At 57.8% G+C, this 26,898-nt stretch overlaps 1 protein-coding gene across 1 annotated transcript; it reads right to left on the bottom strand.

Annotated features, from left to right (window-relative positions):
* Positions 1–19,908: 19,908 nt before the first annotated feature.
* Positions 19,909–26,511, bottom strand: LRFN3 (leucine rich repeat and fibronectin type III domain containing 3). Its single transcript, XM_051836043.2, has 3 exons — positions 25,305–26,511; positions 22,689–24,119; positions 19,909–20,546 (listed from the first exon to the last, which is right to left on the bottom strand). Exons 2-3 carry the CDS (start codon positions 24,101–24,103, stop codon positions 20,081–20,083), a joined length of 1,881 nt encoding a protein of 626 aa, XP_051692003.2. The 5' UTR covers positions 24,104–24,119; positions 25,305–26,511; the 3' UTR covers positions 19,909–20,080.
* Between the last annotated feature and the right edge of the window lie 387 nt (positions 26,512–26,898).

Here is a 26,898-nt window from a genome sequence, read left to right as displayed (position 1 = left end):
AGACCAAATTCCTTAACCGTCCATACCTTGGCTTCCCCATGCCCCTGCCTCTTGGGAGAAGTGATTGAGGGGGTACCAGGCTTGGCACTGAGCTAGTACTCAAAACTGATAAGCTGTTCGTTGATATTCTTATCAGAACCATTTTTACATCATTGTAGAGATGCTGTAGCACCCAAGATCTGAATCAAGCGGAAAAGCCAGTTCTGCTGCTTCCAGACCCTGGGCCCCAGGGGAATGGGTTGGCTCAGCTTCCTCAACTGTAGAAGGCAGACACAATTGTTTGAAGATGCAGGGAGCTAACTTAAAGCAGGTGGAAAGGAGTTCTCAGATGTCACCTTGCCTCTGAACCTCCTGGAGGGCTTGTTAAAACACAGGTTGCTGCGTTCCACTCCAGAGCTTCTGATTCCGTGAGTCTGGGGCCGGGCGGGAGTCTGCACGCTGCACAAGCTCCGGGCGTCGCTGGTGCTTTGGGAGCACTCTGAGAACCACTGTCTTAAAATAGCACCGATGCAGAGCGAGTGCCCTGTGATAGCTGAGACTTGAAACCAAATCTGACTTCCCCGGGGGAGTGTGCGCACAACTCTGTCCTGCCCGCGTCTCATTTCCAGCACAGACGTGGCATTTAGCAGGTCCTCCTCGACCGGTATCTGCAGGATGACTGAAGCCTGGAGCAGGGTCTCCTGTACCTCACCGCAGAGGCCTGATGCCCTCCAGGGTGCAGGGCGGCCATCTGGCAGGCAGCCAGGTGGGATCTGGGGGCAGGTGTGTGTGGCAGGGCTCCAGCACGACCCCCAGCTCATGCAAGAGGTGCCGTGCTATGCTGTGGCTCTCAGTGGCCCCTGGACAGCCTGGCCCTGGGCAAGAACACGGTACAGGGCAGAGCACAAGCTCCGACAGCTGCGAGTCATTGGCCACGTTGCCACTGAAGCTACCACAGAGGCCATGCATGAGGCTGCAGCAGACCACTCGGGTGCACAAACAGCAGCCACCATCCTCAACGCTCTGTGGGTACCACCAGAGACGTGCCCGGCCCTGGGTGCCAGGCCCCTGGTCAAGTGAAGAGCAGGCGGCATCACGTGCCTTCCTCTGTGGCAGGAGTCTCAGGAGTCTAGAATGAGGGAGGGTGTCTGGGTCTGGGGAGAGAGGAGGGGCATGGGAGAGAGGCAGGAGAGTCCCGGGACAAGGGAGCTCTTGACTGTGCTTAGGGGTGCACGTTGTAGAACATGAAGAAGGCCAGAGCCAGGGATGGGCGGAGGGTGTGGAGACCAAGGGAGAGAGAGGGAGAGTGGTGGGTGGAAATGGGGGTGGAAGGAGAGAGGGGACATTTGGGAGAGAGCTGGAGGCATAATAGGAGGCTCATAGATGCAGGGAAGAGGCTGGTGGAAGAGGGTGTTGGGGATAGGAGAGCTGGGAGGGGGTTTCATGGGGAGGAAGAGAACAGGAGACCCCAAGAGAAAGGGCTAGTGGTAGCAAGGGACAGGCGGGGAAGGGGCTTGGGGTACTGGGGAGGGGGCGTTCAGGGGAGGACTGGAGGAACGTGGGGCTCCTACAGGGGACAAGGCCCTTGGAGACCAGGAGGAGAAAGAAAAGATGGGGTGGGAGAGTGGTGGGTGGCCATGCTGGGTGGTGAGGGAGAGGGAAGTGGAAGCAACACTGAGTCTGGGTGATATGGAGCAGGGAGCGGCAGACCCAGCTGTCAGAGGAGGGATTGAAATGTGCAGGGGTGGGCGGGGGCTGAGGGAGTGGAGATGGAAGAAAGGAGGAGACAAATGGAAAGAGAGTGCTGGAGAGAGGAGGGAAACCAGGGCAGGAGAGGGCCACACATAGAGATTCTAGCGGCCAGATCAGAGCTACGAATAGGGCAGAGTAAGGCAGGCACCAGGGTGGGGAGTCACCTCGACATATCCCCAGTCATGGTGGTCCTCACTATAGTGGAGGTCTGCGTGCAGACTGGCAGGCCACAGAGGGTCTCTCTCTAAGGGCCACATACTTCACGGGCAGCCCAGGCCTGGGCCCACCAAGGAACAGGTGCAGGTGCCCCACAGGTGAAAGGTGGTTGTCTAGAAGGTAGGATAATGAAGCCCGTCCCAGCCCAAAGCAATGCAGAAGCCTGGGATTCTCCAAGAGGCACGGCAGGGTTTGCAGGCCACTGATCCACCAGAACAGCAGCAGCAACTATGGCTGGTGGCAGGATGAAGGGCCAGTAGCCCACCACTGTGCTTAAAGCCGCTGTACACAGGCAGCTGTATGGTTTGAAAGGTGTAGTTACAGAGAGAGAGATGGAGAAGGGGGGGAGAGGGAGAGACAAAGACACAGAGAGCTCTTCCATCCACTGGTTCACTAAGTGGGCCAATCCAAAGCCAAGAGCCAGGAGCTTCTTCCACGTCTCCCATGTGGGTGCAGGAGCCCAAGCGCTTGCGCCATCTTCTGCTTTCCTACATCATTAGCAGGGAGCTGGATCAGAAGAGGAGCAGCCGGGACACAAACCGGTGCCCATATGGGGTGCTGGTGCTATAGGCGGAGGCTTAACCTACTATGCCATAGTGCTAACCCCAATAAATAAATCTTAAAATATAAAAGGACAGGCCGGCGCCACGGCTCACTAGGCTAATCCTCCACCTAGTGGCGCCGGCACACCGGGTTCTAGTCCCGGTCGGGGTGCCGGATTCTGTGCCGGTTGGCCCTCTTCCAGGCCAGCTCTCTGCTGTGGCCCGGGAGTGCAGTGGAGGATGGTCCAAGTGCTTGGGCCCTGCACCCGCATGGGAGACCAGGAGAAGCACCTGGCTCCGGCCTTTGGATCAGCACAGTGCGCCGGCCGCGGCGGCCATTGGAGGGTGAACCAACAGCAAAGGAAGACCTTTCTCTCTGTCTCTCTTTCACTGTCCACTCTGCCTGTAAAAATAAAATAAAATAAACCGTTTAAAAAAATATATAAAAGGACAGTACCTGGCACACAGTTGGTGCTCAATAAATATTTATCAAAGTAGCCTATGAATGAATTGATGAATGATGTTCACAGGTCAGGTTGAGTTATGGGGTCCCAGAGAGGTTAGGATTTCCGGGTAATGACAGGGGCTCCAGGATGGTGTTATGAGTGGCACAGGGTGTGTGTGTTTTGTCTGCCTATAGCATCTACAAATGCCAAAACTGCTGTCCATGGTCCTGACTATATTTACCAGTAGCAGTTGGGTTATGGGGGTCTAGAATTTAGATGGTGGTGGTGAGGATTTGTATGCTTTGATTAGTGGAGCTTCAGAATTCCTGGACTGGGCCAGTGCTGTGGCATAGTGGGTAAAGCCACTACCTGCAGCGCTGGCTGGCATCCCATATACACACCTTTTTTTTTTTTTTTTTTTGACAGGCAGAGTTAGACAGTGAGAGAGAGAGACAGAGAGAAAGGTCTTCCTTCCGTTGGTTCACCCCCCCAAATGGCCGCCACGACCAGCGTGCTGTGCTGATCTGAAGCCAGGATCCAAGTGCTTCCTCCTGGTCTCCCATGTGGGTGCAGGGCTCAAGTACTCGGGCCATCCTCCACTGCCCTCCTGAGCCACAGCAGAGAGCTGGACTGGAAGAGGGGTAACCGGGACAGAATCTGGCACCCCAACTGAGACTAGAACCTGGGGTACCAGCACCACAGGCAGAGGGTTAGCCTAGTGAGCCATGGCACTGGCCAGGAGAGAGCTCTTAATTACTGAGAGCAAGGCCCAGGAGGATCCAGATGCCCTACAAAGGGCTAGACACCTGGTCCCAGGAACAGCTTAACTCCCATGCTTCTCAGGGCCATAAGAACAACTAAATGAGTGAAGTGAGAAGATGCAAACAGCAGGGCATGGTGGGACGGTGACATGCTGGACAGAAAGCGTGTGCTCCTGGCTAAAGAGGGTCCTGAGTTTTAAAATTATTTTTCTATTTATTGATTTTCATTTTATTTAAAAAGCAGAGAGATAGAGAGTCAGAGAGAGAGAGAGAGAGAGAGAGAGAGAGAGATCTTCCACCTGCTGACGCACTTTCTAAATACCTCAAACAGCCAAAGTTGGGCCAGGCTGAAGCCAGGAGTCCAGAACCCCATTGGGGTCTCTCACAGGTGTGGCAGGGATCCAGGGACTTCAGCTATCACTGTCTGCCTCCCAGGGGCATTAGCAGGAAGCTGGGTCAGAAGTGGAGGCAAAACTGGATTCCAGGCACTCTGATGTGAGATGTGAGTGACACTGGGGTAAGGTTTGGAAGATCTTGGGATCAAATTTGGAATCTTGAGGTGAGACTCTGAGTCAGAAGTCCAAAGGCAAGATCCCTGGGTGAAGATGTGGGCGTGATTGGAAGGGTTCTTTGGGATCTTGGCTCAGGGGATGCCCAGGCACAGGCACTTTGCAGCTGCTTGGGACATCTGAGCCAATGCCCAGTAACATACAGACGTAGCAGGTGCACGTGGCGCTAGTGAGCTGAGGCTGCACAGCAAGTAAATGCCAGACTAGGGAAATGGAAGTGGCACACTTCACAGCCACCTCACTGTTGAAGGTGACATAGTGGCCACACCAGCCAGTATGCACTCATGCGGGCTGAATGACAGGGCACAGCGCTTGTCCAGCTTGCGCTCCGTCTCTGTAGATCACTCTCCCTTCTGCGGCTGGGCAGAGGCAGCTGCACCCTCCTCCCCCATGCCCATGCCTGACCAAGTTCCAGCAGGTGGCCTGCCCACATTCAGCCACAGCCACAGTGCATAGACTGGGGCAGTACACACAAAGGTGATGGCACAGGCACAAGATTCCCCGCAAGGCAGCAGGCAAAATGTTCTCTGCAGAGGACGAACCACATAGCTCATGGTGGCTGTTTCGGGGGACACTTGATGGTTGTGGGATGGGGGATGGAGAAGGGTGGGAGAAGAGAGTATTCAGCTTGGGACTCCTGAATCTAGTCCCCAAGACCCAAGCGTTCAGTTGTCCCTGGAGTGGAGACATCCCCACCCTTGCTTACAGAGCTCCTGCTGTGGTCTTTGGGTCCTCATCCCCAGAATGGAGCACTCCAGCCTCTGGACCCAGCAATCTTTGTCTCACAGAGTGAAGAAGTTTCAGTCCTCTGAAACCACAAATCCCCTCTCCAGGACATAAACGTCTCGCCCTGGGATTCAGAACTGTCACCCAGGACCCTGGAGTTCTTGCCACCTAGGAACCAGGAAACTTTGCCTTTTAGAATAGAGTGGTTCCCCACCTCATGCCCGAGGAGTCTTTGCCCCCAGACCCAGATGTCATGACCCTGGGGATCAAGATGCTCTGGTTCTCAGTCCCACCCCTAGAGATGATGAGTCTCCATCCCCAGCCCCTAGGAGGCCTGGACCAAGACCCCAGGAGCCTTAACTCAGGCCTAGAAGGCTCCTCCTCACTGCAGCTGTCATGCCCTCAGGATCCAGAGGCTGTTCTTCCCCGCAGGGACCCTGGATCCTGGCCCCAGGAAGCAAACTCCTAGAACAGAGGAGTGCAGCTCCGGGAGTCCCAGAGTCTCCTTCCCCCAGCTTTTCTCTGCCCTCGCTCAGGGCAACCAGCCTGGAACCTCCTCTGCACTCAGGTGCTGAGAGGTGCAAAACCCTGCGGGGAAGGAGCAGATCCAGGCACTGAGCGCTGAGCTGGCTTCCAAGGACGTAGGTGGCAGCACTTGGCGTTAGAAGCTCTCAGCCCCCTTTGGGGCTATCAGGACGACCCAGGGCCCCCGGGATCTCCTGCAGGGACGCGGGCTGGACGCAGAGGACAGCCCTGAGAGCGAGAGCACTGCAGGGGGCTCAGGCAGCTGTGGTGCTCAGGTGCACACCAAGCTGCTTGGGTTGGGACCGCCCACGTGGTGGGGTCCCGTCCCCATTGAGGTTGCCGCACAGGCTCATCACACGCGATCGGTAGCCTCTGCCACTACCAGCCCCAGTGCATGCTGCCCTGTAGGCGAGCTGCAGGTAAATGTGGGCAGCTCTTGCTCCCGACCGCCTCCGCCCGGATTTCCCGAGCTGAGGAGGTACAGCAGCAGCAGTCAGTCGCCCTGGCTTGCCGCTGACTCACCTGCAGGGGCAGCCCACAGCTGGGGTCACCAGTCTGCATTCCTGAGGAGGGGTGGGGGTGGAAGCCTGATGGAGCTGGAGGTTGGGTCCCGAGGGAGTGGCAGCTTGGAGCTCCAGAAGGGCCCATCTCATCTGCAGGGCCCAGATGGGTCTGCACTGCTCAGAAGCCCTGTCTCCGGAGTCTAGACAAGCTCTCCCACTAAGAGCCAGGAGTGCCCGCCTCCTCCAGTTAACAGAAGAACCTCCAGTCAGCACCAAAATGCCCTCCCCCCAACTGCCAGGAGCCTTCATCCACCCTTCCAGATCAGGGACTCTCCTTCTCCCAGTCCACGCTTTCCTCCTTTTTGCCCTGCTCCCACCAGGGTGTGCCTTTTAGCTGCTTCCCCCCTCCCCACCTTGGCCCATCCCCACCTCTCCTGCCTGGGATCTTGCAGCAGGCTCCTCCTCGGGCTCCCAAAGCTTCCTTCACACACTCCACAATCCTTCCCTCATTGTGAACACGCACGTGGTGTCTCCTTTATCTCCTCTCCCCTCTGCACAAAGTCTCCCCTTGTCTCCCACCTCACACAGAATAAACCTCAACGTTGCTGCTGCACTCCTAAGTGACCCTATCCTCTCTGCTGTGCACCTGCCACATTGGGCTTCTTGCTGTCCCTCTAACGTGCCTGGCAGGTTCCCATCAAAGCACTGGCTGTTCCTCTGTCTGGAATGCTCTCTCCCTGGATATCTGTGTGCTTTCTCTCTCACTTCCTTGAAGATTTGGCTCAGGTTTTTTCTTCTCAAAGACCCTGATCCATGCTCCCTGCTCGGGTTGTTTACTCCCCAAAATCCACGACCTTCTAACAGACGACAGAACTGACTCGCTTGTGTTTATTGCTCATCTCCTGATGCCAAAACAGAAGCACCACAAGAATGAGGACTTTTGCCTGCCTTGGTCACTGAAGTGTGCCCGGAACAAGACCTGGTGCATAACAACACATTCCCAGTCGGCAAAGGACCTCAGGAGGGTCCGAACCCTGGGAAGTGAGGGCCCACGGGGGCAGCAGTATAACTCTGGAGCGCTGAGGATTTCAAAGTTCTGGACACCTGGGATGGGGGCTTCCGGACGCTCAGAGCACTGGAGGCAACTCCTGGCCCTTGAATGGCAGGGGGTCTCCCAGGAGATGGGGCGGGGAACATGCAGCATCACGGGCCCACGTATCGGGTCCTAGCATCGTGCGCTTCCTGAGCTGTCCTGTTAACTCATTTAATCCTCGCTACATCCCCCGGAGTTAATCTTTTCATCATCCAATTTTGCAGGTGAAGAAACTCAGGCTCAGAGAGATTAAATAGTTTGCCCGAGGTCACATGGATAATGAGGGGCCACCCCAGGATTTGAACCCAGGTCATCCGCTCCAGGGTCTTTCTCAGGAAAGACAGAAGGATGTCTTAGTGCATCCATAACCAGCCTCCCACCTCCAGCAACCCCGTGGTCCCCGCAGGCATCCACTCTGGGGAGAAATCTGAGACATGCTAGTGGCTGCGTGTGTCTGTAGGGTATGTTTGAAGCTCAGAGAATTTGAAAGTTCCAGCTGCCAACATTCGGGGACAATAAACACAGAAAATGCCCCTCACATGACACTTAACTCTGAGCTGGGCTCTGTCCCAAGTGCTTTTTTTTTTTTTTTTTTTTTTTTTTTTTTTTTTGACAGGCAGAGTGGATAGTGAGAGAGAGAGACAGAGAGAAAGGTCTTCCTTTTGCCATTGGTTCACCCTCCAATGGCCACCACGGCTGGCGCACTGTGCTGATCCGAAGGCAGGAGCCAGGTGCTTCTCCTGGTCTCCCATGGGGTGCAGGGCCCAAGCATTTGGGCCATCTTCCACTGCCTTCCTGGGCCACAGCAGAGAGCTGGCCTGGAAGAGGGCCAACCGGGAAAGAATCTGGCGCCTCGACTGGGACTAGAACCCGGTGTGCCAGCGCCGCTAGGTGGAGGATTAGCCTAGTGAGCTGCGGCGCCGGCCCCAAGCGCTTTTCATATGATAACTCATGCCCACTTCACAGGAACGTGGTGAGGTGGAGCCAGAGGCCGGCAGTCCCTTACCTACAACCCCAGATGCAAAAACTGCTCTGAAAACGAAGACAGTTTTGTGTGCTTGATGTTCAACTCAATTGGCAGCGAAAGCTGATCTGAACTCAAGTGTGGCTGTTTATAGTTTTAATTTATCCCACTTAGTGTGCATGTTCAAACATTTCATGGCAGTGATATTAATGTGTGTGGTTATGCAAACACTCGCTGGGAGTGTTATGTAACATGTGACATTCACGTGGTATGACCATTCTAGATTCCAACATCTGAAATGCACCTGGCCTTAGGCATTTAGAGAGGGACTCTGGACCCAAACAAATGCCTCCATTTTAGAGATGGCAAAAATGATGGCCAAGAAGCATGGAGCTTCCCAGGATTCCTTACGCTATGATCCTGACATGGAAAAGAGTTGACATGCTTGAAAACAGTGATGGTGGCACTAAAGATCTGACACTGTGACACAGTGCACAGACTGCCTCCCTCCAGAGCAGCCACCACAAGTTGGAATTCAGGGAGGCTGCTGGGAAGGACCGGAGGACAATGACAGGCAGGATGGGGACGTAGGTTGGCCTAGGGGCCCAGAGGGCACCCCGGCTTTGGCCCCTGTCTCTGATTTGGACACATGCATCAATTTGGACACAGACACACTTTCAAGTTCTAGCTTGCCCAAGCCACAGAATCTAAACCTAATTCAGTCACTGTCATCGACTTGAGCTCTGGCTTGACCACCAGACAATTCCTTGATTCAGACACAGGTACTGTGGGGCTTTGTACATGTTGTAGATACAGATTCAGCTATAGGCCTGGGCATGGGTACAAGTGCAGGTACTGGTTCAGTCACAACCAGGGCTGCAGGAACTTGTTCTTTCACAGTCATCAGTACAGGTGCTGATTCAGCCATGGCCACACATTGGGGGTGGGTTTCATTCACAGTCACTTGGGCAAACTCTGAATGAGCCATAGCCACAGGTTCAGGTGTAGGTCCAATCAAGACAACAGGTACAAGCCTTGGTTCATCTTCAAGTGTGCCCTTAAAGTTTATCTATTTATTTGAGATGAAACAGATGGGGGGGGAGAGAGAGAGGAAGGGAGGGAGAGAGAGAGAGAGAGAGAAAGGGAGGGAGAGGAGAGATAGAGAGATGGAGAGAGAAGAGAGAGAGGAGAGAAAGAAAAGATGGAGAGAGACCGAGAGCTCCCATTTGCAATGTTTAACCGACCTAAATGCCTACAATGGTTAACCACCAAATGCCTGCAGACCCAGATGGAGTTATGGGTTCCTGACTTTAGCCTAGCCCAGCCTTGGTGTTGTGGACAATTAAGGAATGAATCAGCAGATGGAAAAATCTCTCCTTTGTCTCCGTGTGTGCCACTCTTTCAAATAAATTAAAAATAAATAAAACATTACAATGATACATCTGCCTGTTTGTATTAGCAGAAAGAGAAAGGTGGGGCTGAGGGACAGTGTAGAAGCAGTTGTCAGAGCTGGGTGCAGAATAGGTCCACTGAACTGGAGATCACAGGTTCCATTTAAAACCATTGATTCGGGGATGGGCGTTTGGTCTAGTGGTGACGATGCCCACACGCCATATTGGAGAGTCTGGATTAGATTCCTGGCTCAAGCTCTATTTTTTTTTTAAATTTATTTGACAAGTAGAGTTACAGACAGTGAGAGAGAGACAGACAGAGAAAAGTCTTCCTTCTATTGGTTCACTCCCCAAATGGGCAGCACTGCGCCGAGCCAAAGCCAGTAGCCAGGTGCTTCTTCCTGGTCTCCCATGCAGGTACAGGGGCCCAAGCACTTGGGCCATCCTCCACTGCCCTTCCAGGCCACAGCAGAGAACTAGACTGGAAGAGGAGCAACCAGGACTAGAACCCGACGCCCATATGGGATGTCGGCGCCGCAGGTGGAGGATTAACCAAGTGAGCCACGGCGCCGGCCCCTGGCTCCAACACTTGACTCCAGCTTCTGTCAGTGCAGACCCTGGGAGGCAGTGATGATGGCTCAAGTTATCAGTTTCCTTCCATCCTCATTGGAGCCCTGCAGCAAGTTCCTGAATCCTGACGATGAGCCGTTGCAGGCATTCGGGAAGTGGACCACTGGAAGGGAGTTCCCTCTGTGTATGTGTCTCTCTCTGCCTCTCCAATGAATAATTACAAAATAAAAATAGGGGCTGGCATTGTGATACAGTGGGTTAAGCTGCTGCCTGAACCACCACAATACTATACAGGCATGCCTCTTTGAACCCTGGCTGCTCTGCTTCCAATCCAGCTCCCTGTTAATGTATCTGAGAAAGCAGCAGAAGATGACCCAAGTACTTAGGCGCTTGTCACTGACATGGGAGACATGGATGGAATTTGTGGCTCCTGGCTTTAGCCTGGTACAGCCTCAGCCATTGTGACTATCTTGGGGGTGAACCAGCAGATGGAAGATCTCTGTCTCTGTCTCTCCCTCTCTGTCTATAACTCTGCCTTTCAAATAAATAAATAAATAAATACAAAAAGAAAACAGCCAGAGTAAAATATTGAAAATCTCTGTGCCAGTCTGCCCAGACACATCTAGGGGGACCTATCAGGGGGCCTCAGCTCACCATGTAAAGCAGCCTGGAGAGTAGTGTGGCACACACATGTGTGTGTGTGTGTGTGTGTGTGTGAGAGAGAGAGAGTGCTCTGCGGGGAAGTAGGGACATTTTTTCCTTCCTTCTTCCCAGGGAGTATGTTATTTATTCTCATCTGTTGGCATGTGAAGTTGGACATCTACTAAGCGAACTTTTAAGAGATAATCTTGCTTGTTCTGTAGAGCTTTGCATATTTTCTACCACAATGGAATGCAGAGTTTTGATATGAATCAGAGGATAAGCCAGAGCGGCAGCTCCCAAGGGTAGGGATTCTGTGCCTGGTGTTCACTGTCGCATCTTCAGGGCCTAGAACAAGCCTGGCTCAAAGTCAGTGCAAAAAGCAAAGAAAAAGATGGCTGAAAAATAGTGATAGCCAAGATCTTACTGCATGCTAGGCACTGTTCTGTTAACTTAAAAAAAAACCCACAACCTTACGATATCTTAATATTATTATCCACCTCCATAGAGGAGTAAATATGGGATCAGAAAGAAGAAATGACTGGTGCAAAATCACACAGTTCGGAGCAAGATTAGAATCCTCCTAGCTCCATAGTTCAGCTTTGAATCAGTGTGAATAATTGAAGTGCATATTTTCACTCCTACCAGTATCTTTTATCTCTTTGAGAGTTCTCTCATCTCCTTTTTTTTTTTTTTTTTTTTTTTTTTTTTTTTTTTTTTTTTTTTTTTGGACAGGCAGAGTTAGACAGTGAGAGACAGAGAGAAAGGTTTTCCTTTTGTTGGTTCAACCCCCAAATGGCCGCTATGGCCGGTGCACTGTGCCAATCCGAAGGCAGGAGCCAGGTGTTCTCCTGGTCTCCCATCGGGTGCAGGGCCCAAGCACTTGGGCCATCCTCCACTGCACTCCCGGGCCACAGCAAAGAGCTGGCCTGGAAGAGGAGCAACTGGGACAGAATCCGGTGCCTTGACTGGGACTAGAACCTGGAGTGCTGGTGCCGCAAGGCGGAGGATTAGCCTAGTGAGCCGCGGCACCGACCCTCATCTCTCTTCTTAACTGCTGTTTTTCTGAAGTCAAGTTGGGAGCCCCTGAACTCCAGGGTTACAGGAAAAGCCTAATTCCCAAAGCACGGTGTGTTCAGAACCATGGTCAGCGTCCAGCCAGGCTGAGCTAGGAACCTCTATCCAAGCAGCTCCTGAGTGTTTTAGATACAAGGTTGCCTCCTGTGTGGCCCTGGATGGTGATCTTTTTATTTATTTATTTGAAAGGCAGAGTTACAGACAGAGAGGGAGAAACAGACAGAGAGGTCTTCCATCTACTGGCTCACTCTCCAAATGACCCAATGACTGGAGCTGGGCTGATCTGAAGCCAGGAGCCAGGAGCTTCTTTCTGGGTCTCCCATATGGGTGCAGGAGCCCCATGCACTTGGGCCATCTTCTGCTGCTTTCCCAGACCATTGGCAGGGAGCAGGATTGGAAGTGGAGCAGCCGGGACTCAAACTGGTGCCCATATGGGATAACAGTGCTGCAGACAGTGGCTTAACCTGCTTTACCACAGTGCCGACCCAGGGATGGTGACTTTTCACCTTCAGCTTTCAACTGCCTTCCTGTAAAATGGGGGTAATAAAAAGACCTGCCTCCAGGGTGACTTTGAGGAATGTATTATATAATATCCATACATTATATATATAAAAGCACTTACCACTTAGCCCTTAAATCTGGACTATTTATAAATCTTTGTGAGGCAGTACAAACACACACACACACACCACACACACACCTCACAAAGGCTGTTAAAACTTGGGCTCTGGTGGCCGGCGCCGTGGCTCAATAGGCTAATCCTCCACCTTGCGGCGCCGGCACACCGGGTTCTAGTCCCGGTCGGGGCGCCGGATTCTGTCCCGGTTGCCCCTCTTCCAGGCCAGCTCTCTGCTGTGGCCAGGGAGTGCAGTGGAGGATGGCCCAAGTGCTTGGGCCCTGTACCCCATGGGAGACCAGGAAAAGCACCTGGATCCTGGCTCCTGCCATCGGATCAGCGCGGTGCGCCGGCTGCAGCGGCGGCCATTGGAGGGTGAACCAACGGCAAAGGAAGACCTTTCTCTCTCTGTCTCTCTCTCTCACTGTCCACTCTGCCTGTCAAAAATAAAAAAAAAAAAAAAAAACTTGGGCTCTGGAAGCAAGCAAACCGGGGTCCAATTATTATCATTTTTAAAAAAGATTTATGGTTTTATATGAAAGCCAGAGTTACATTGAGCTGTCCTCTGCTGCTTTCCCAGGCGCATTAGCAGGGAGTTTGATTGGAAGCAGAGCAGCCAGGACTTGAACCAGTGCCCATACAGAAGGCGCATATCACAAGTGATGGCTTAACCCACTGTGCCCCCGCACCCACTGGGCTCACATCCTGACTCTGCTACTTTCTAACTGTGCAAACCAGGCAGGAGACGTGAACCTGGTCTCTTCATCCCTGCCCTGGACAAAGGAATTGTTGCCATGTTATTAGTCTGCCTCAAAGGCTAAGGGCAGGGTAAAGAGCGATAATGCACAGTTAAGCACTCAGTACCAGCTATTATTATGCTATCCCTTCCTGCATCCCACTGCTCACATTTTACACTGTAATAAAGACAAAGTGTGACCTTGAGCGACAATTTCCTCTCTGAGCCCAATACCTGGCAGAGGGTGTGGTGCACATTTAAAAATTATAACTATTATTATTCATTCTATGAATATTTATTGAGTGCTGAGCCCTGTCATAAGCCCTTGAAATTCAACAGCAAACAAAACATTTGGGTAAAAACCTGACCTCACAGCGCTCTCTGGAGTGAAGGGAATGTCTTATAGCTTTGTTTAAGTGATGATCACATTTAAGTGATGTACATGGATGCGAAAATGCATTCAGGCTGAAAACTTTAAAATTGGGCATTTAACTGCGTATCTGAAAGCTTACTTAAACAATGAACAAATCATTGTTCTCAAGGAACTAATATGTAGCAGAGAAAGATAATAGGATAATAAGCATAAAGAAAGTGATATTTGCTGTGAAAAAAAAAAAGTCAAGGAAAGAACTAGAGAATGTACCAGGTGGGGAGAGTGGCCATTGAAATTCGGTGGTCAGGTTGGCCTCAGTAAGAAGGTGAAAATGGGCTGGCACTATGGCTCAGTGAGTTAAGCTACAGTCTGCAATGCTGCATCTCACATGGGGGCTGGTTCAAGTCCCGGCCACTCTGCTTGTGATCCAGCTCTCTGCTATGGCCTAGGAAAGCAGCAGAAGATGGTGGTCCAAGTCCTTGGGCCCCTGCCACCTACATGGGAGACCCGGATGGAATCCCAGGTTCCTGGCTTTTGCCTGGCCCAGCCCTAGCCATTACAGCCATTTGGAGCATGAACTAGCAGACAGAAGATCTCTCTCTCTCTCTCTCCCCCCCCCACCCTGCCTCTCAAATAATAATAAAAAAAGGTGAAATTTTCTTGCATCCCTTATGAGCACTGGTTGGAGTCCTGGTTGCTTTACTTCTGATCCAGCTCCTTCTAATGTGCCTAGGAAAGAAGTGGAAAATGGCCCAAGTGTTTGGGCTCCTACCACCCACACAGGAGACCCGGATGGAGTTTCAAGCTCCTGGCTTCATTGAGGCCATTTAGGGGGGTGAACTAGTAGATGAAAAATTTCTCTGAGTGTCTTTCTGTCTCTTGCTCTCTGCATTTCAAATAAGTAACTGTTTTTTAAAGATTTTAATTAACTTTCTTTTTTTTTTAAAGGAGACATTTGATTCATAGGGATATCGTGGGGATAGCAATGCAAAGGCCCAGGGGCAGGAAGAAGAAAATAAAGTGGCCCGTGTGGCTGTCACAGAGGGAGCGAGGGACACAGTGGGAGGAGACTGGATGAGGGAGGTAACGGGAGCAGGCCTTGTAGGACCTTGAAAACCATTGGAAAGGACTTGCTTTCACTGGGAGGTGGCGTGGTTTTGACTGGAGGCAGGCAGCGACTTGTGTTTTAGAACTGTCTGGTTGCTCTATGAGTCACTGAATGTCATGTTATGGTTTTCCCTGAGTGACCCCAGGAATCCTATCTCCTCATTTCTCATGGCCCCACCAGCTGCCCTGGGTCCTGAAGCCTGCACCTTGGTTGGTAGAGAGGCTGAACACACCCATGGGCGCCCTGCGCAGCTCCACGTGGTGTGTGGTGCTCCGCGTGCCCCTAGCAAAGCCCTGAGCCCAGGCCAGACTTCGGCCAAAATGCTGTCAGTGACGAAGTTGGAGGCAGCAAGGCTGAGGTGCCAGGGCGGAGCGGCACGAGAGCATTGGGGCCGGAGCACGCGCCACCAGCGCTGCCACTGGCAAAGTCGAGTTGCGAAGTGAGCTTGATGCTGGGGCTGAAGGCACCCACTCGGGACTTGAGCGCCAAGAAGGGATCGTAAATGACACTTCGGCGGCAGCCAGAGAAAAGCACCTGCGCCCGGGCAGAAGAGCGGCACCGTGGGGCACACGGGGTGGATGGGGAAGCATGGCCCACCCACGCAGGGCGCAGAGGCAGCCCCCGACAGCCCCGGAGACCCTGGGGCGGCAGTGGATCGGAGCGTGGCCAAAGATCTTGTGGCTTTCCTGCAAACAGTGCCTGGCCGGCTGGTAGTGACCACATCGCCTGCATGGGTCGCCCACGCTTCGCAACTGAAGCGCCGGGCAGGGTGCTCCACACTGTCCCCCAGGACGGGCACAGCCGGTGTGAGGCGCAGGCGGGTGGGCCCACTGCCCGCCACCGTGGCAAACGTCTCGTGCAGGTCCCCAGGCCTCAGCGACCGCGGCAGCACCACGTAGCCAGTGCCCTGCTGGCGCCGCGGCAGCCGCCGCGCGGTGTGCGGTGCGGGGGAGGCGCCCACCCGCGTTCATCACCGCCCCTCCCACTCAGGGAGGGGTCACTAGCGCCGCCGTGGGGGGGGGGGTGCGGGCGGTGGCGACACACACAGCCGGAAGTTGGGCTTCTCAGCGCCCACGTTTTCCAAGAAAGCTGTGATGAAGCTGCTGGCCTAGAAACCCACAAACAGCCGTGCCTGGGAGCAGAGAGGCGGGAGGCAGGATAATCGGTGGATTCTGAGGCCAAATGGGTCCAGTTCTTATCTAGACTCTGTCACTCTCTTAGGCAAGGCACCCAACCTCTGGGAGGCCAGTTATGTGGTCTGTAAAAGGTGGAGTTAGTGCTCACTTCCCAGAGCTCTGGGGAGATGGACGAGGAGAGAGGTGGAACCACAGTGCCCGTCGCGGAAATAGACCCTTAACAGGGCTTCCTTTGGACCGTCTGTCCTGTAAAGCTTGGCCAGTTTCCTGGTACAGGGTCTGCCCAGATAGTCCCCCTGTCCCAGCTGTCCAGGGCCCTGGCCCAAGAATCTCCACTGTGGCCAATCGCCCCCGTCACCGAACCATGCCCCAATCCTAGCCAGCACCAGCAGTCCCCTGCTGCAGCCCAGATCAGCTCCCCAGCCCTCTGTGGCTCCCCTGGGTCACTGGCTTCCCCGGGCACAGCCGGGGGATAGGGCCGTCCCTCTGCCAGGCTTCCCCGTGCCCCTCCTGGTTCCAGCCTGGCCTGGGGCCATGGATCACTATGAGGACTGATTATGGGGGTGGGGAGAAGAGGCAGCAGGCCAGGGCCAGTGAGTTGGAGGGACAGGTGTGGGAGAAGCCGAGGCCTGCAGGGCGCCCTGAGACGAGCGGGCAGGACCCCCGAGCTCCACACTGGAGCCTTGGAAGGCCGGGGTGGGGGCTGGGGGCTGGGAGCCCAGCTTCTGAGAAGGGGAATGGGTCTGGGCTCTTCTGGGTCAGCAGCAGGAGGTGGCCAGAGACTTCCCCTTCCAAGTTTGGGGAAAGGGGGGTCATGCAAGTGAGTGGTGACAGGCAGGAGAGGACAGCATGGGCCGGGATGTGGGGACACAATTGGCCAGTGGCCTCACGCCACCCACACCCCCGTGTTCCCCTAAAGTCCTGGCTGCAGAACAGTGGAGCCCCACCCCCACGGAGGACGAGGCTGAGTTTCCAGACAGGGAGAGGAAGGGACCCTGGGTACCAGTGCCACCCCTCTAGCAGGCTGTGTCCCAGCCCTGTCTCCCACAGGACCCCCGCCCCCGGGTGGGGAGGGGGAAGATTCTAGAAGCAAGTAGCTTCCTGTGTCACTTGCTTCAGGTCCTTCCCTGGGGTTAGTGAGGGCACGGGACGTGGGGAAGGTGCAGAGGTGGGCAGTGTGGGCCTCTCGGGCAGGGGCTGCCTTTTCCCTCCGGCCTGGCAGCCAGGGGTGGACACAGGTGCTGGGGGGGCTGCTGGGGGCAGGGAGGGGGTAAGATGGTGGGAGGAGGCCTGGAGCTCCAGAAACACTGGGGAGCGTGGAGGTGTCTCTGCAGGAGATCCTAGACCCGGGGGAGGGGCAGACCTAGGCCAGGGGCCCAGCGCCGGCATCCGGGGGCTGAGGGCGGTGCAGGCTGAATGGGGGTCGCCCCGAGACAGGACCTGGAAGGAAGGGCAGGGTGTGGCCAGGGTGGGACCCGGTGGCTGTGATGAGCCTGGGGGGTATCCAGGAAGAGGGGTCCAGGAAACCGAGACGAGCCAGGTCTGGGGTCCAGGAGGGGTGCAGGCCCCAGCAGAGGGTGAGCGGAGAAGCCTGGGGTGGGGGTGGGGGCTGCAGCAGTTAGGGGGACATTGAAGAGGGGAGTCCCGAGCACCTGCTGTGTTACCCGAGGCCAGGGGGACGGGAGCGCGCCCCAGGGGCTGCGCAGAGCTGAGTTGGAATACACCCAGCAGGAAGTGCCAAGCGTGTCTTCACCTCCACCAGCCTGTCCCCTCGAGCTGTCTAGGAAAAGCGAGTTGTGGGGTACCTCCCCACGACATCGGGCCCCATGCCCCTGGCATGCAGGGGAAGGCTGCACAGGGGTGTCTGGCCCGCACACATCCAGGGTTCTTCGTAAGCCTGCCCATACCACTGTCCACCCCCCCTCCCAGTGCCCTCTGCGGGGGCCCTGGGCACTCCCAGCCCCCTCCATAGGCTTCTCAGCCTTGCTCTTGGCCACGCCCCTGGCCCACCATCTCCCACATAGCCAGACTCCCACTCTGCCGTGGGTCCTGCCCCCCCGCCCCCTGCCCATGTTCCAACCTCCACATGGTCACTGCTCTCCCCCCAGCCCACCTCCCTCCCAAGGCCTCCTTCAGGTTCGTACTCCCCTGACACCCCCTAGCAATGGAGGGAAGGCCCTCTCCACCCCTCGCCTACTTAACTCTAACCTGGGCATGCTTTGGGCCTCAGCTGAGGACTCGCCTCCTCCAGGAAGCCTTCCTCACCCTCTCTTCCTGGGTCGGGTCTCCTGGTTCTAGGGTCTAACTCTCCCACACGTCTCTCCTGTGGTCCCCTTGTCACCACAGACACTTGTAACTGTTTAACAGTTTACTGCCCACCAAATGGTGAGTGAGATGTGTGAGGGCAGGACCGGTGCTTGTATTTGATCAGCACTGCATCCCCAGCGCCTGGCACACAGTAGGTGTGCAGTAAAGATGGTTGGATTTTAAAAATGAGGGCCTAGGAACAATGAGTCTGGCTCCCCCTCCTGGCAGTAACTGGTAATGCGTAGCCCCACCAGGCACCTGATCCTCCCACTTCTAGGCCCCTTTTCTCTGGACTCATGACCTCACTCTCCCTGATGACCTCATTTGACCTTGACCAACCACGGGTAACAGACAGGAGGAAGGACCTTGTGATGCCGCGGGGGGAATCAGCAGGTCCCTGGGACGCCACGCCCTGCCCAGGTTGGTGGACTATCATTTCCAAGGCCTAGGCTGCCCACAGAAGCTGTGGCTGGAGGTAGGAGGACTGGCCATTTCACAAGGTCAAGGTTACGTGCACCAGGTCATGAGAATGGCCACTCCACGTGCCCTCCACACCTGCCTCACTCCCGAAGGCCGACAGGACCCACAGAGAAGCCCCGAGGTCAGGAGGCGCTGTTTGCCGCGCTGTCAACCCCACTCCTGGAGCTCCGAGGAGGCTGGCACTTCCTTGGCCCACGATTTGCTCCTACAAACCTCAGACCTGATGTGCCAGGGGGACCTCGGGCAAACGCAGCGTGAGGCCCAGCGCTGCCTGGGAAGTTCCAGATCAGCCTGGAACCGGCTCCAGGCCCACGGAATCGCGGGGGCTCCCTGTCTAGACTTTCCCAGCTCCGACTGGCACACCAGCTGAATGCGGCACCTGCCGCGGTCGGCCCCTGACCTGGCCCTGGCTGGGGTCCTCACAGCCTTGCTCGCCTGGCTCCCCGCGCCTCTGCCTGCTCCTCGCCGCAGTCTTTCTTAGGCTTTTCTTTGCTTCTCCTTTAACTGGGAGCCCTCCCAGAGGCGAAGGACTCCCCGTGGGCTCGGTTCCCACCTCTGCTGACAAAGCCCCTGATTCTGTGCTCCTTCCGGCCTCAGACCAGCCAGGCCCCCAGGACACCCCCCTGACATCCTCTGGGCGCCCGCATCCACCGAGTACCACACTGGCTGTGGCGCCTTCCCCACACCTGCCCTCCTCCCTGGTCCTGGATCAGGGCAGCCCGCCCGCCCCCCCCCCCCCAGGGCTACAGCCAGAGCCTTGCTCTGCACCTTCCCTCCCCCATGGCCCACCCACTGCACCTCTCCATCACCCTCCGCATTCTCCTCCCCCCAGGCCTGTCCTCACCCACCCAGCTCCCTGCCCTGGCTTCCCCAAGCTCCCGGGCTTAAGTCTTCTTCGCCTACCCAGTGGACCCTCCTCACTAAAGCTCCAGCTCCCTCCCTTGCATAGACTCCTCCATGGCTCCCCAGTACTCTCAGGCCAGAGAGCTCCTCACCCTAGAGGTCCTGGCCCCTGCCCCACCTCTACCGCAGCACCCCAGTGCCTGGGACACACTAAGCTCGGTCATCTCTTGCAGATGTCATTCTCAGAACATAACTCTCCTCCTCCTGGAAGCCCTTCTTGACCACTCCCTCTTCTGGGCTATCCCAAAACCCTAGACTTCCCCCATGCCCACCTTCCTGGTCACTCTGGGCTGTGTCTGTCATTGGAACTTGGGGACTCACCCAGCCCGGGGCTTGCCCAGAGTAGCCACTCGAAGAATGTCTTGGCTGAATGGCTGGCCACCTCCTCCAGGGACCTCCGACTGCGGGTGCCTTTCCCCAGCGGAGGCAATCCCCAGCCCCAGCCCCCTTGCACGACCCCCTGCCCCGCCACAGACAGAGACAAGGGGCAAGAGCCCAGGCCCAAGCTTAGAAAAATAGGACTTTCTTGTTGTGCCCCGGTGCCCCCATACCCTCCCCATCAGAGTTTTAAAAACCGTGAGCGATTTGGTGAGTCTGAGGCAAGGTCCGTGGGGTCTCCGGGTCCTGCTGTGCCCGGGGCCAGAGGAGTCGTAGAGGTGGGCGCCCGGCTAGGGCCCCGCAGGTTCGTGGCTGGGCCCCCAGGGCTCGCAGTCCAGCTGGACCACGGTGTGGGCCCTGGGCGCGGCGGGCTCAGGGGCAGGTGCGGCGGGCGCCGGGCCCAGGGCGCCGTTGGTCTGGGAGCAGACGCTGCTGACGGGCGCGGTCGCCTTGGCCTTGCCTGGGGGCTGGCCGCCGTGCACCTTATAGCGCATGAGCAGCACGAAGATGAAGACCAGGACGGATGCCACGATGACACCACCCAGCGCGATGATCATCGTGCCGCCCAGGAAGGGTGCGTGCGGGGCGCCGCACGGCCGCAGCGCGGGTTCCGTGGAGAAGCGGGCGCAGCCCACGGGCCGCGTGGCCGTCAGCCCGGTGGCGCCATCCTCGTACACGGCCAGCACGCACAGATCGTAGGTGCGGCCTGATGCCAGGTCGCTGAGCAGAAAGGAGTGGCTGTCCGCGGGGATCATCCTGTGGGGGCGGGCAGGGGGGGGGGTCAGGTCTCGCACTGCCCGGCAGCCGCCCGTGCACCCCCCAGCCCCTGCTGCAGGCTCCCCCCTCAGTGCACTCTAGCCCGCCGAGCCCCCCTCGAACCTACACCGCAGCCAGTTTCCTTCCACCTTTGGGTCTGACACCTGCAGCCAATTACCCTGCCCCACAGCCTGCCCCCCACCATGTGCCTCTGTTTCCCTCTAAGCTCCATGCCCAATTTCCTTTTAGTCTTTTGCCTGATCCCCAACTCCCCACACCCTGCCCACTACCCCAGTTCCCCCAGTTCCCCTGCCCAGCCCCAGCCGGCTTCACCTGGTCCCACTGCCCAGTTTCTCTGCAGCACGCCACCTGCGTTCTCCTGTTTCATTTTACTCATCCATCCAACTGTCTAAAGTCCCTGCTGCTCTGCCCCGCAGTTCTCCCCAGCCCCGCCCCCAGACACCTCTGGGGTTCACTGCCCCGTTTTGGTTGAACCCTGTCTGACTTCCCTGTTTCCTCCTCGTCTCGCACCCCCATCCTCAATTCCCCTCTGACCTCACCTCCCGACCTCCCTCCAGCCCCTCACTCGGCCTCCCTCCAGCCTGTGCCCAACTCGCCCTCGCAGTGTTCAGAGGACTGCTCGCTGATGTCCCTGTACTCCTGTCGCCAGACTTCCCCTGACTGCCTACAGATTCCCCTAGCCCCACTGCCTGTCCCTGTCCCTGTATCTCGTCTGCTTCCCAGGGTGTCCTGGCGTCTGCTTCCTTTCTCATCAAACTACCATGGCTCTGTCACCCCTGCTGATTTCTTTTTCTCTCTGCTGCCTGATTTCATTCCAGTTCCTTTTCATCTCTCCTGCCTGGCTCCCATTTATCTCCTTTTATCCTCGCCACCCAATCCCACTGTATTTCCTGGTGGGGCAGGGCATGCTGTTGGAGACCTATCTTGCTTGGCAATTTGGTCTGTTCCTGAACTGTTCAAATGGCAGAGGAACAGGCCACTCCTGGGCTGCCTGTTGGAGCGTGACCGTCCCATCCTCTGCCCGGTGAGGTGGCCGGGACCTGTGTGATTTTCAGCGGGGAGCCCTCTGTGGGCTGAGTTGTCTGAGCAAGGGACTGGACCAAGCCCACTGGGTTTTTAGGACCGAGGGGGAAATCAAGTGACGTCTTGATGTGTGGTCCCAGGGGAGCAGAGGGGCTCCAAGGCCTGGCTTATCTAAGGTGCCCTCCCTCTGGGGCAGCCGGGTCTCAGAGGCTGCTCTGCGGGCGCAGCCTGGTGCTGAGGGCAGGGGGTCGCCCACAGTTGTCCGTGCCAAGCTGGAGCTTGCTGAGCGGTAGCCACAGAGCGGACCAGCTGCCCTCGGGCTGTGAGGGGCGGAGGAGGTGCTGACTGGCTCCCTGGAGTGTGTGAACCGTAGGCTTTGTGTCTGCAGGGATGGAAGGGGAGACGGGAGCCCCGCCCTCTACCCTGAGAATGGCAAACTCAATATCCCTGCCTAACTAGCCAACACTTGGAACTAGATTCAATTTGATTTAGAAAATCAAAAGTTCAGATGTCACCGTATGAGAACCCCAAAGGCAGGGTCGGCTCTCACTGCCCAAACTCGAGCCCGGTCTCCGATTACCGTCCTCGGCCCAGCATCCCTGCTGACGCCCCGACCCCAGGGCCGCCGGAGATCCCTGCCTCGCCTCCCGTTCTTCCTGCCGCCCTGTCACCTGGACAACCTGGCGGTCCCCTCTCTCCCCCTCACGTTCGCTTTTATTCACCCCTCCAGCAACACGCTTCCCTCTTAATGTTTGTTACCACTTACTCTCGCTGCCTGCTTTCTTCCACTTACTCTCGCTGCCCGATTTCTTGTGTTATTATTGCTTGATCTTTCTTAGCCTGGTTTATTTTTAATTTTTGCCCATTTATTTTATCCTGTCTGTTTTCCCGCTACCCCGGTGGCCAGATTTCTCTGACCCTTGCTGCCTGATTCCTGTCGTCCCTGCCGCCTGATTTCTGTCCCCGTGCCGTCTGATTGCCTCTGTAACCTCGCAGTGGCGTTTGTCAGCTGTGTGCGTCAGTCTGGGCGGTGAGCAGGTGCACCCCTGCCCCCACCCCGGCTCCCTTCCCAAGTTGCCCCACTGCCAGGCCCTGCACCTGTACACGAGGATGTCATCGGCCGAGCTGTTGTACTGGATCTGGTACATGCGGATGCCAGGGAGAGGCTGCTGCTCCGGCCACTGGACGAGGGCAGCGGTGGCCCCGTGCTCAGTCACCTGGACGCCCCGGTCGGTGGGGGACACGGTGTCAGCCACCTTTGCGGAGGCAGAGGCGGCGGAGGGCGGGGTGAGGGCATCCGGCTCCCCGTCCCGCGGGGGGTCACAGCTAGTGCTGTTGGCTAGCTGGGGGGGCGGGGGAGGACCCACGGTCAGTTCCACGGCAGCCGTGGCCTCGCCGGCCGCGTTGGCGGCGATGCAGGTGAAGATGCCGCCGTCGCCCGGCTCGGTCACCAGCAGCTCCAGGGTCCCGTTAGGGAAGGCGCGGGCTCGGCTCGAGTTGCCCAGCAACCGGCCCTGGGGCGACACCCAGCGCACGCGGGGCTCCGGGTCCCCCACGGCCCGGCAGCGCAGGGCGGCCGGCCGGCCCGCGGGCACCGCCAGGGGTGGCGAGCGGTGGGTCACCACGGGCGGCTCGCACACAAACTCCTCCTCACCCACGGCCCAGAAGTAGCGGCCGCCCAGGGCAGGAGGCGAGGCGCAGGCCTCCAGGTCGTCCTCCCGCGCCAGGCGCCGCAGCCACACCAGCTCACAGTTGCAGTGCAGCGGGTTCCCGCCGAAGGCCAGCACCAGGGCGGAGGCCGGGGAGCCCCGGGGCCTGGCGAGCAGCGGCAGGCGGGAGAAGAGGGGGTCGGGCGGGATGGTGGTGAGGCGGTTGGAAGTCATGTCCAGCCGCGCCAGCTTGTGCAGGCGGGAGAAGGCACCGGCGGGCACGGACGCCAGCAGGTTGTGGTCGAGGCCCAGCGTGTTGACGTTGCCCAGGCGGCCCAGGGCCTCCCAGGGCAGCTGCTCCAGGTTGTTGTAGGACAGGTCGAGGTCCTCCAGCGTCTCGGCGCAGTCGTCCAGGGCCCCGGCCGCCAGCGCCGCCAGCTGGTTATTGCTTAGGATGAGGTGGCGCAAGTTCACCAGGCCGCGCAGCTGGCCCTCGCCCAGCGAGGTCAGCCGGTTGCCGTCCAGGTGCAGGGCGCGCAGGGCGCGCAGGTCGGCGAAGGCGCCGGCCGCCACGTGGCGGATGGTGTTTCGGGACAAGCTCAGGTGCAGCAGGCCCGTCATGTTGGCCAGGTCGCGGCGGCGCACGGCCGCGATGAAGTTGTCGGCCAGGCGCAGCTCAGCTGCCCGGCGGTCCAGCGAGGGTGGCACGAACAAGAGGCCGGCCCCCGGGCACAGCACGCTCAGGGGCAGTGACTGGGTCTGGCAGCGGCAGCGACGGGGACACGGGCTGGGCGTGGCCGGCTGGGGTGGAGACGAGGCGGGGGCCAGCGGCAGCAGGCAGAGGAGCAGCGGGAGGACGGCCATCGCGGGCAGGGGCGGCCTGTGGGGAAGGTGGGGGCCGGGAGAGGGGCGTCAGGCAGGTTGAGGCCAGTGGGGGGTCTCTGGGGGACCTGGGAGGGTGGGCTGAGACAGGAGAGAAGACGACAAACGAGGCTAAGGCAGAAGAGCTGGGCGGAGAGAGGAGTGGTCAGTGCCGGCGGAAGCCAGCGGAGACGGTCGGACTCCGGGCTGGGTCTGGAGGGACCCAGGGAACAGACGGAGGATGGTCAGAGACCGGGAGTGCTGGGTACGGTGGGTGCAGGGCTTTGGACGTGGTCACGGGGATGGGTAGTGTTGGCCGTAGAGGCAAGAGGTGGCCAGGGTGGTGGGATGATCGGAAGAGGTGAGACAGGACCAGGGGGGAGGTGGTTGTGTGGCCAGGAGATGAGCGAGGGTCGGAGCTGGCAAGGTGCTCAGAGGGAGAAGGGAGGAAGCGTGTCGGCAACCAGGACGGTGGGGCAGCATAAGGCCCCTGAGGGGACAAGGCATCTGAGGGAGCTAGGGCAGCCCAAGGCATTAGAAATGATCAGAGAGAATTCAGGAACGGGCGGGGTAGGGGGTGGAGAGAGAGGGAGAGAGCGAGCGAGCGACAGCAGTAAAGGCCAGGGTGGCCAGGTGGTTGTAGACTGGGAGAGTTGGTGGAAGCTGGCTGCAGAAGCCAGAGAGGAAGCTGTAGAGGGGGCTGGCTGGGGAGAGCCGGACAGAGATGTCAGGGGAGCTGGAGACGGCCGCAGACCACAGCCGACAGTCAGGGGCGAGCAGAGGGCGAGAGGGCTGGGGGCGGGAGGGCACGACTGGGAAGAGCCGTGGAAAACGGTCCTTGGGAAAAGCAGCACACAGAGAGAGCTGGACGGGGCGGTCAAAGATGACCAGAGAGAAGCGAACGGAGGTGGCCGCTGAGACAGGCGGCTGGCGGCGGCCACACAGGACAGATGGTGACAAGCTGGGCGCGGGGGTGAGGGGGGTCAGAGGCCCGGAGCGGCCATCGGTGGGGGATGAGAAGGTCAGAGAGGGGCAGGGCTGGCCACGTGTCCAGAGAGTGTTGGAGGCGGACCCTGGGGGGCTGTCTCCCCCACCCCGGAAGCCCACAGTGCCTAAGGGAACCTGGCCCTCATCTTCCTCCACCCCCAGCCACAAAGCTCCTCCCGGGGCCCTCCCTACCACGGAAGACCCCCCAGCATCTTACCTGAGCTGGAAGCTGCCCCAGGGAGCAGAGTCCTCCGGCTCCAAGGGGGTCAGAGGTCAGGGCACTGGAGGGGGTGTCTGGTCATGCCTTCGCGTCTCAAAGGCTTCCGGGGTGGGACCGTGTGTTGTATCTCAGCTCAGATCTGTGGCCACGAAATCTCCAGACCTGAAAGGTTGGGGTCCCAGACCCCCCAGATATTACTAGGTCTCTCTAGGGTCCGGTTTTAAGAGACCCAGGCCCCAGGTTGTGTTGTTTAGGGTCAGGGTCTCCCAGCTCCAGTCTTGGGATGCGAAACAGCCAAACCTGGGCGCTTAGTGTGTGAGTCCGAAGCCCAACCCTGGGAATCCAAAGCTGGGGTTCTGCGTCCAGATATTGGGGTGCTGAGTTAAGGTACAGAGGTCTCTAGTCCCACATTTCAACATCAGATTTGCAGCAAGCACTTCAGGCCCATGTCCAGGTTCAGGCCTCTTGGAATTCCATGGTTCAGAGCTGGAAATCCAAGGCCTACATCCCAGGGTTCGGGTCCCAAAGAGTGGGTTCCAGGGTAGAGACTGAAAAATCCAATCTGGGATTTCAAGGTCCCAGGCACAGAATTCAGAGTTCAGCTCCAGATCTGAGGTCTGAGATGCCAAATCTTGAGGTCTTGGTTTCAATTCATGGGGTTCAGGTTCCAAATCTTGGGGTCCCAGGGACCGACGTTGGGATTCCAGCTCCAGATACTAGGGTCCAGGCGCCGGGTCTCAGGGATCTATCCCCAGATCTGGGTACCAGGCTCGGATTTCCAGGTGTCTTGATCCAGTCAGGGGGTGCAGGCCCCCGGTGCCGGGGTGCAGGGCCTGGTCTGGGGCGCGTGCCGGCTTGCTTTCCAGGCTGCGGCTGGCCCCGAAGGAGGGGGTCGGCTGCAGTGGGTAGGGGGGCGACTGGGCAGCCCCAGGGCCGGGGTGGGGCGAGGCCCGGTCGCGGACGGACAGACAGACAGGGACACGCGGGATGGGGGCACCGCAGCACAGGTGGGGGCGAAGGGGGGAGGGGCCGCGCTCAGAGACCCCTCCCCCGCCGGGACCGGGGCGGGGGCCGGGCGGGGGCCGGGCAGGCGGGCCGGGTCCAGGAGCTCCCGCGGCCTCCTCGCCAGGAACCCAGGGCCGCGCGCGCGCCCGCGCTTAAAGGCGCAGGCCCCGCGCGCGCCCGCGCTTAAAGGCGTAGGCAGCAGCCACCCCCTCCCCCTTTTCAAAGACGCACCCCTAGCCCCACCTCTCGAAGAGTCGCCCTGAGTGCTGGGAGCGAGAATCCTGGGGTTCAGAGAGACTGAGACAGACAGACGCAGAGAGTGAGGGAGAGAGACAGAGACAAAAAGACAGCCGACTTAGATGGAGGGACTGGGAGGAGTAGAGAGGCTGAGAGAAAGAGAGAAACACACATGTTCATGGGAATACGGGGGCAAGGAGAGACTCAGAGACAGACGCCAGAGACAGAGACAAGTCTGGGAAAGGCGGGCAGAGGCAGAGACAGACAGGTGCACAGAGGCGGGCGTGGCTCTAACGCAGGGGCGGGGCGGGGAAGTGCGGGCGCGTGTGTGTCCAGCACTCACTCAACT

The sequence above is a fragment of the Oryctolagus cuniculus genome, chromosome 18, assembly GCF_964237555.1.
Source record: "Oryctolagus cuniculus chromosome 18, mOryCun1.1, whole genome shotgun sequence".
Lineage (NCBI taxonomy): Eukaryota > Metazoa > Chordata > Mammalia > Lagomorpha > Leporidae > Oryctolagus > Oryctolagus cuniculus.
The sequence above is the reverse complement of the archived record's forward strand: the minus strand, read 5'-3'. Positions and strand labels throughout refer to the sequence as shown.

What these genes read in the sequence shown, in the direction of transcription:
- LRFN3 (XM_051836043.2), bottom strand. Translation starts at nt 24,103, where the DNA reads ATGGCCGTCCTCCCGCTGCTCCTCTGCCTGCTGCCGCTGGCCCCCGCC. An exon ending in GATGACATCCTCGTGTACAG is followed by an intron (nt 20,547 to 22,688) that starts GTGCAGGGCCTG and finishes CCGCCCCCACAG; the next exon opens with GATGATCCCCGCGGACAGCC.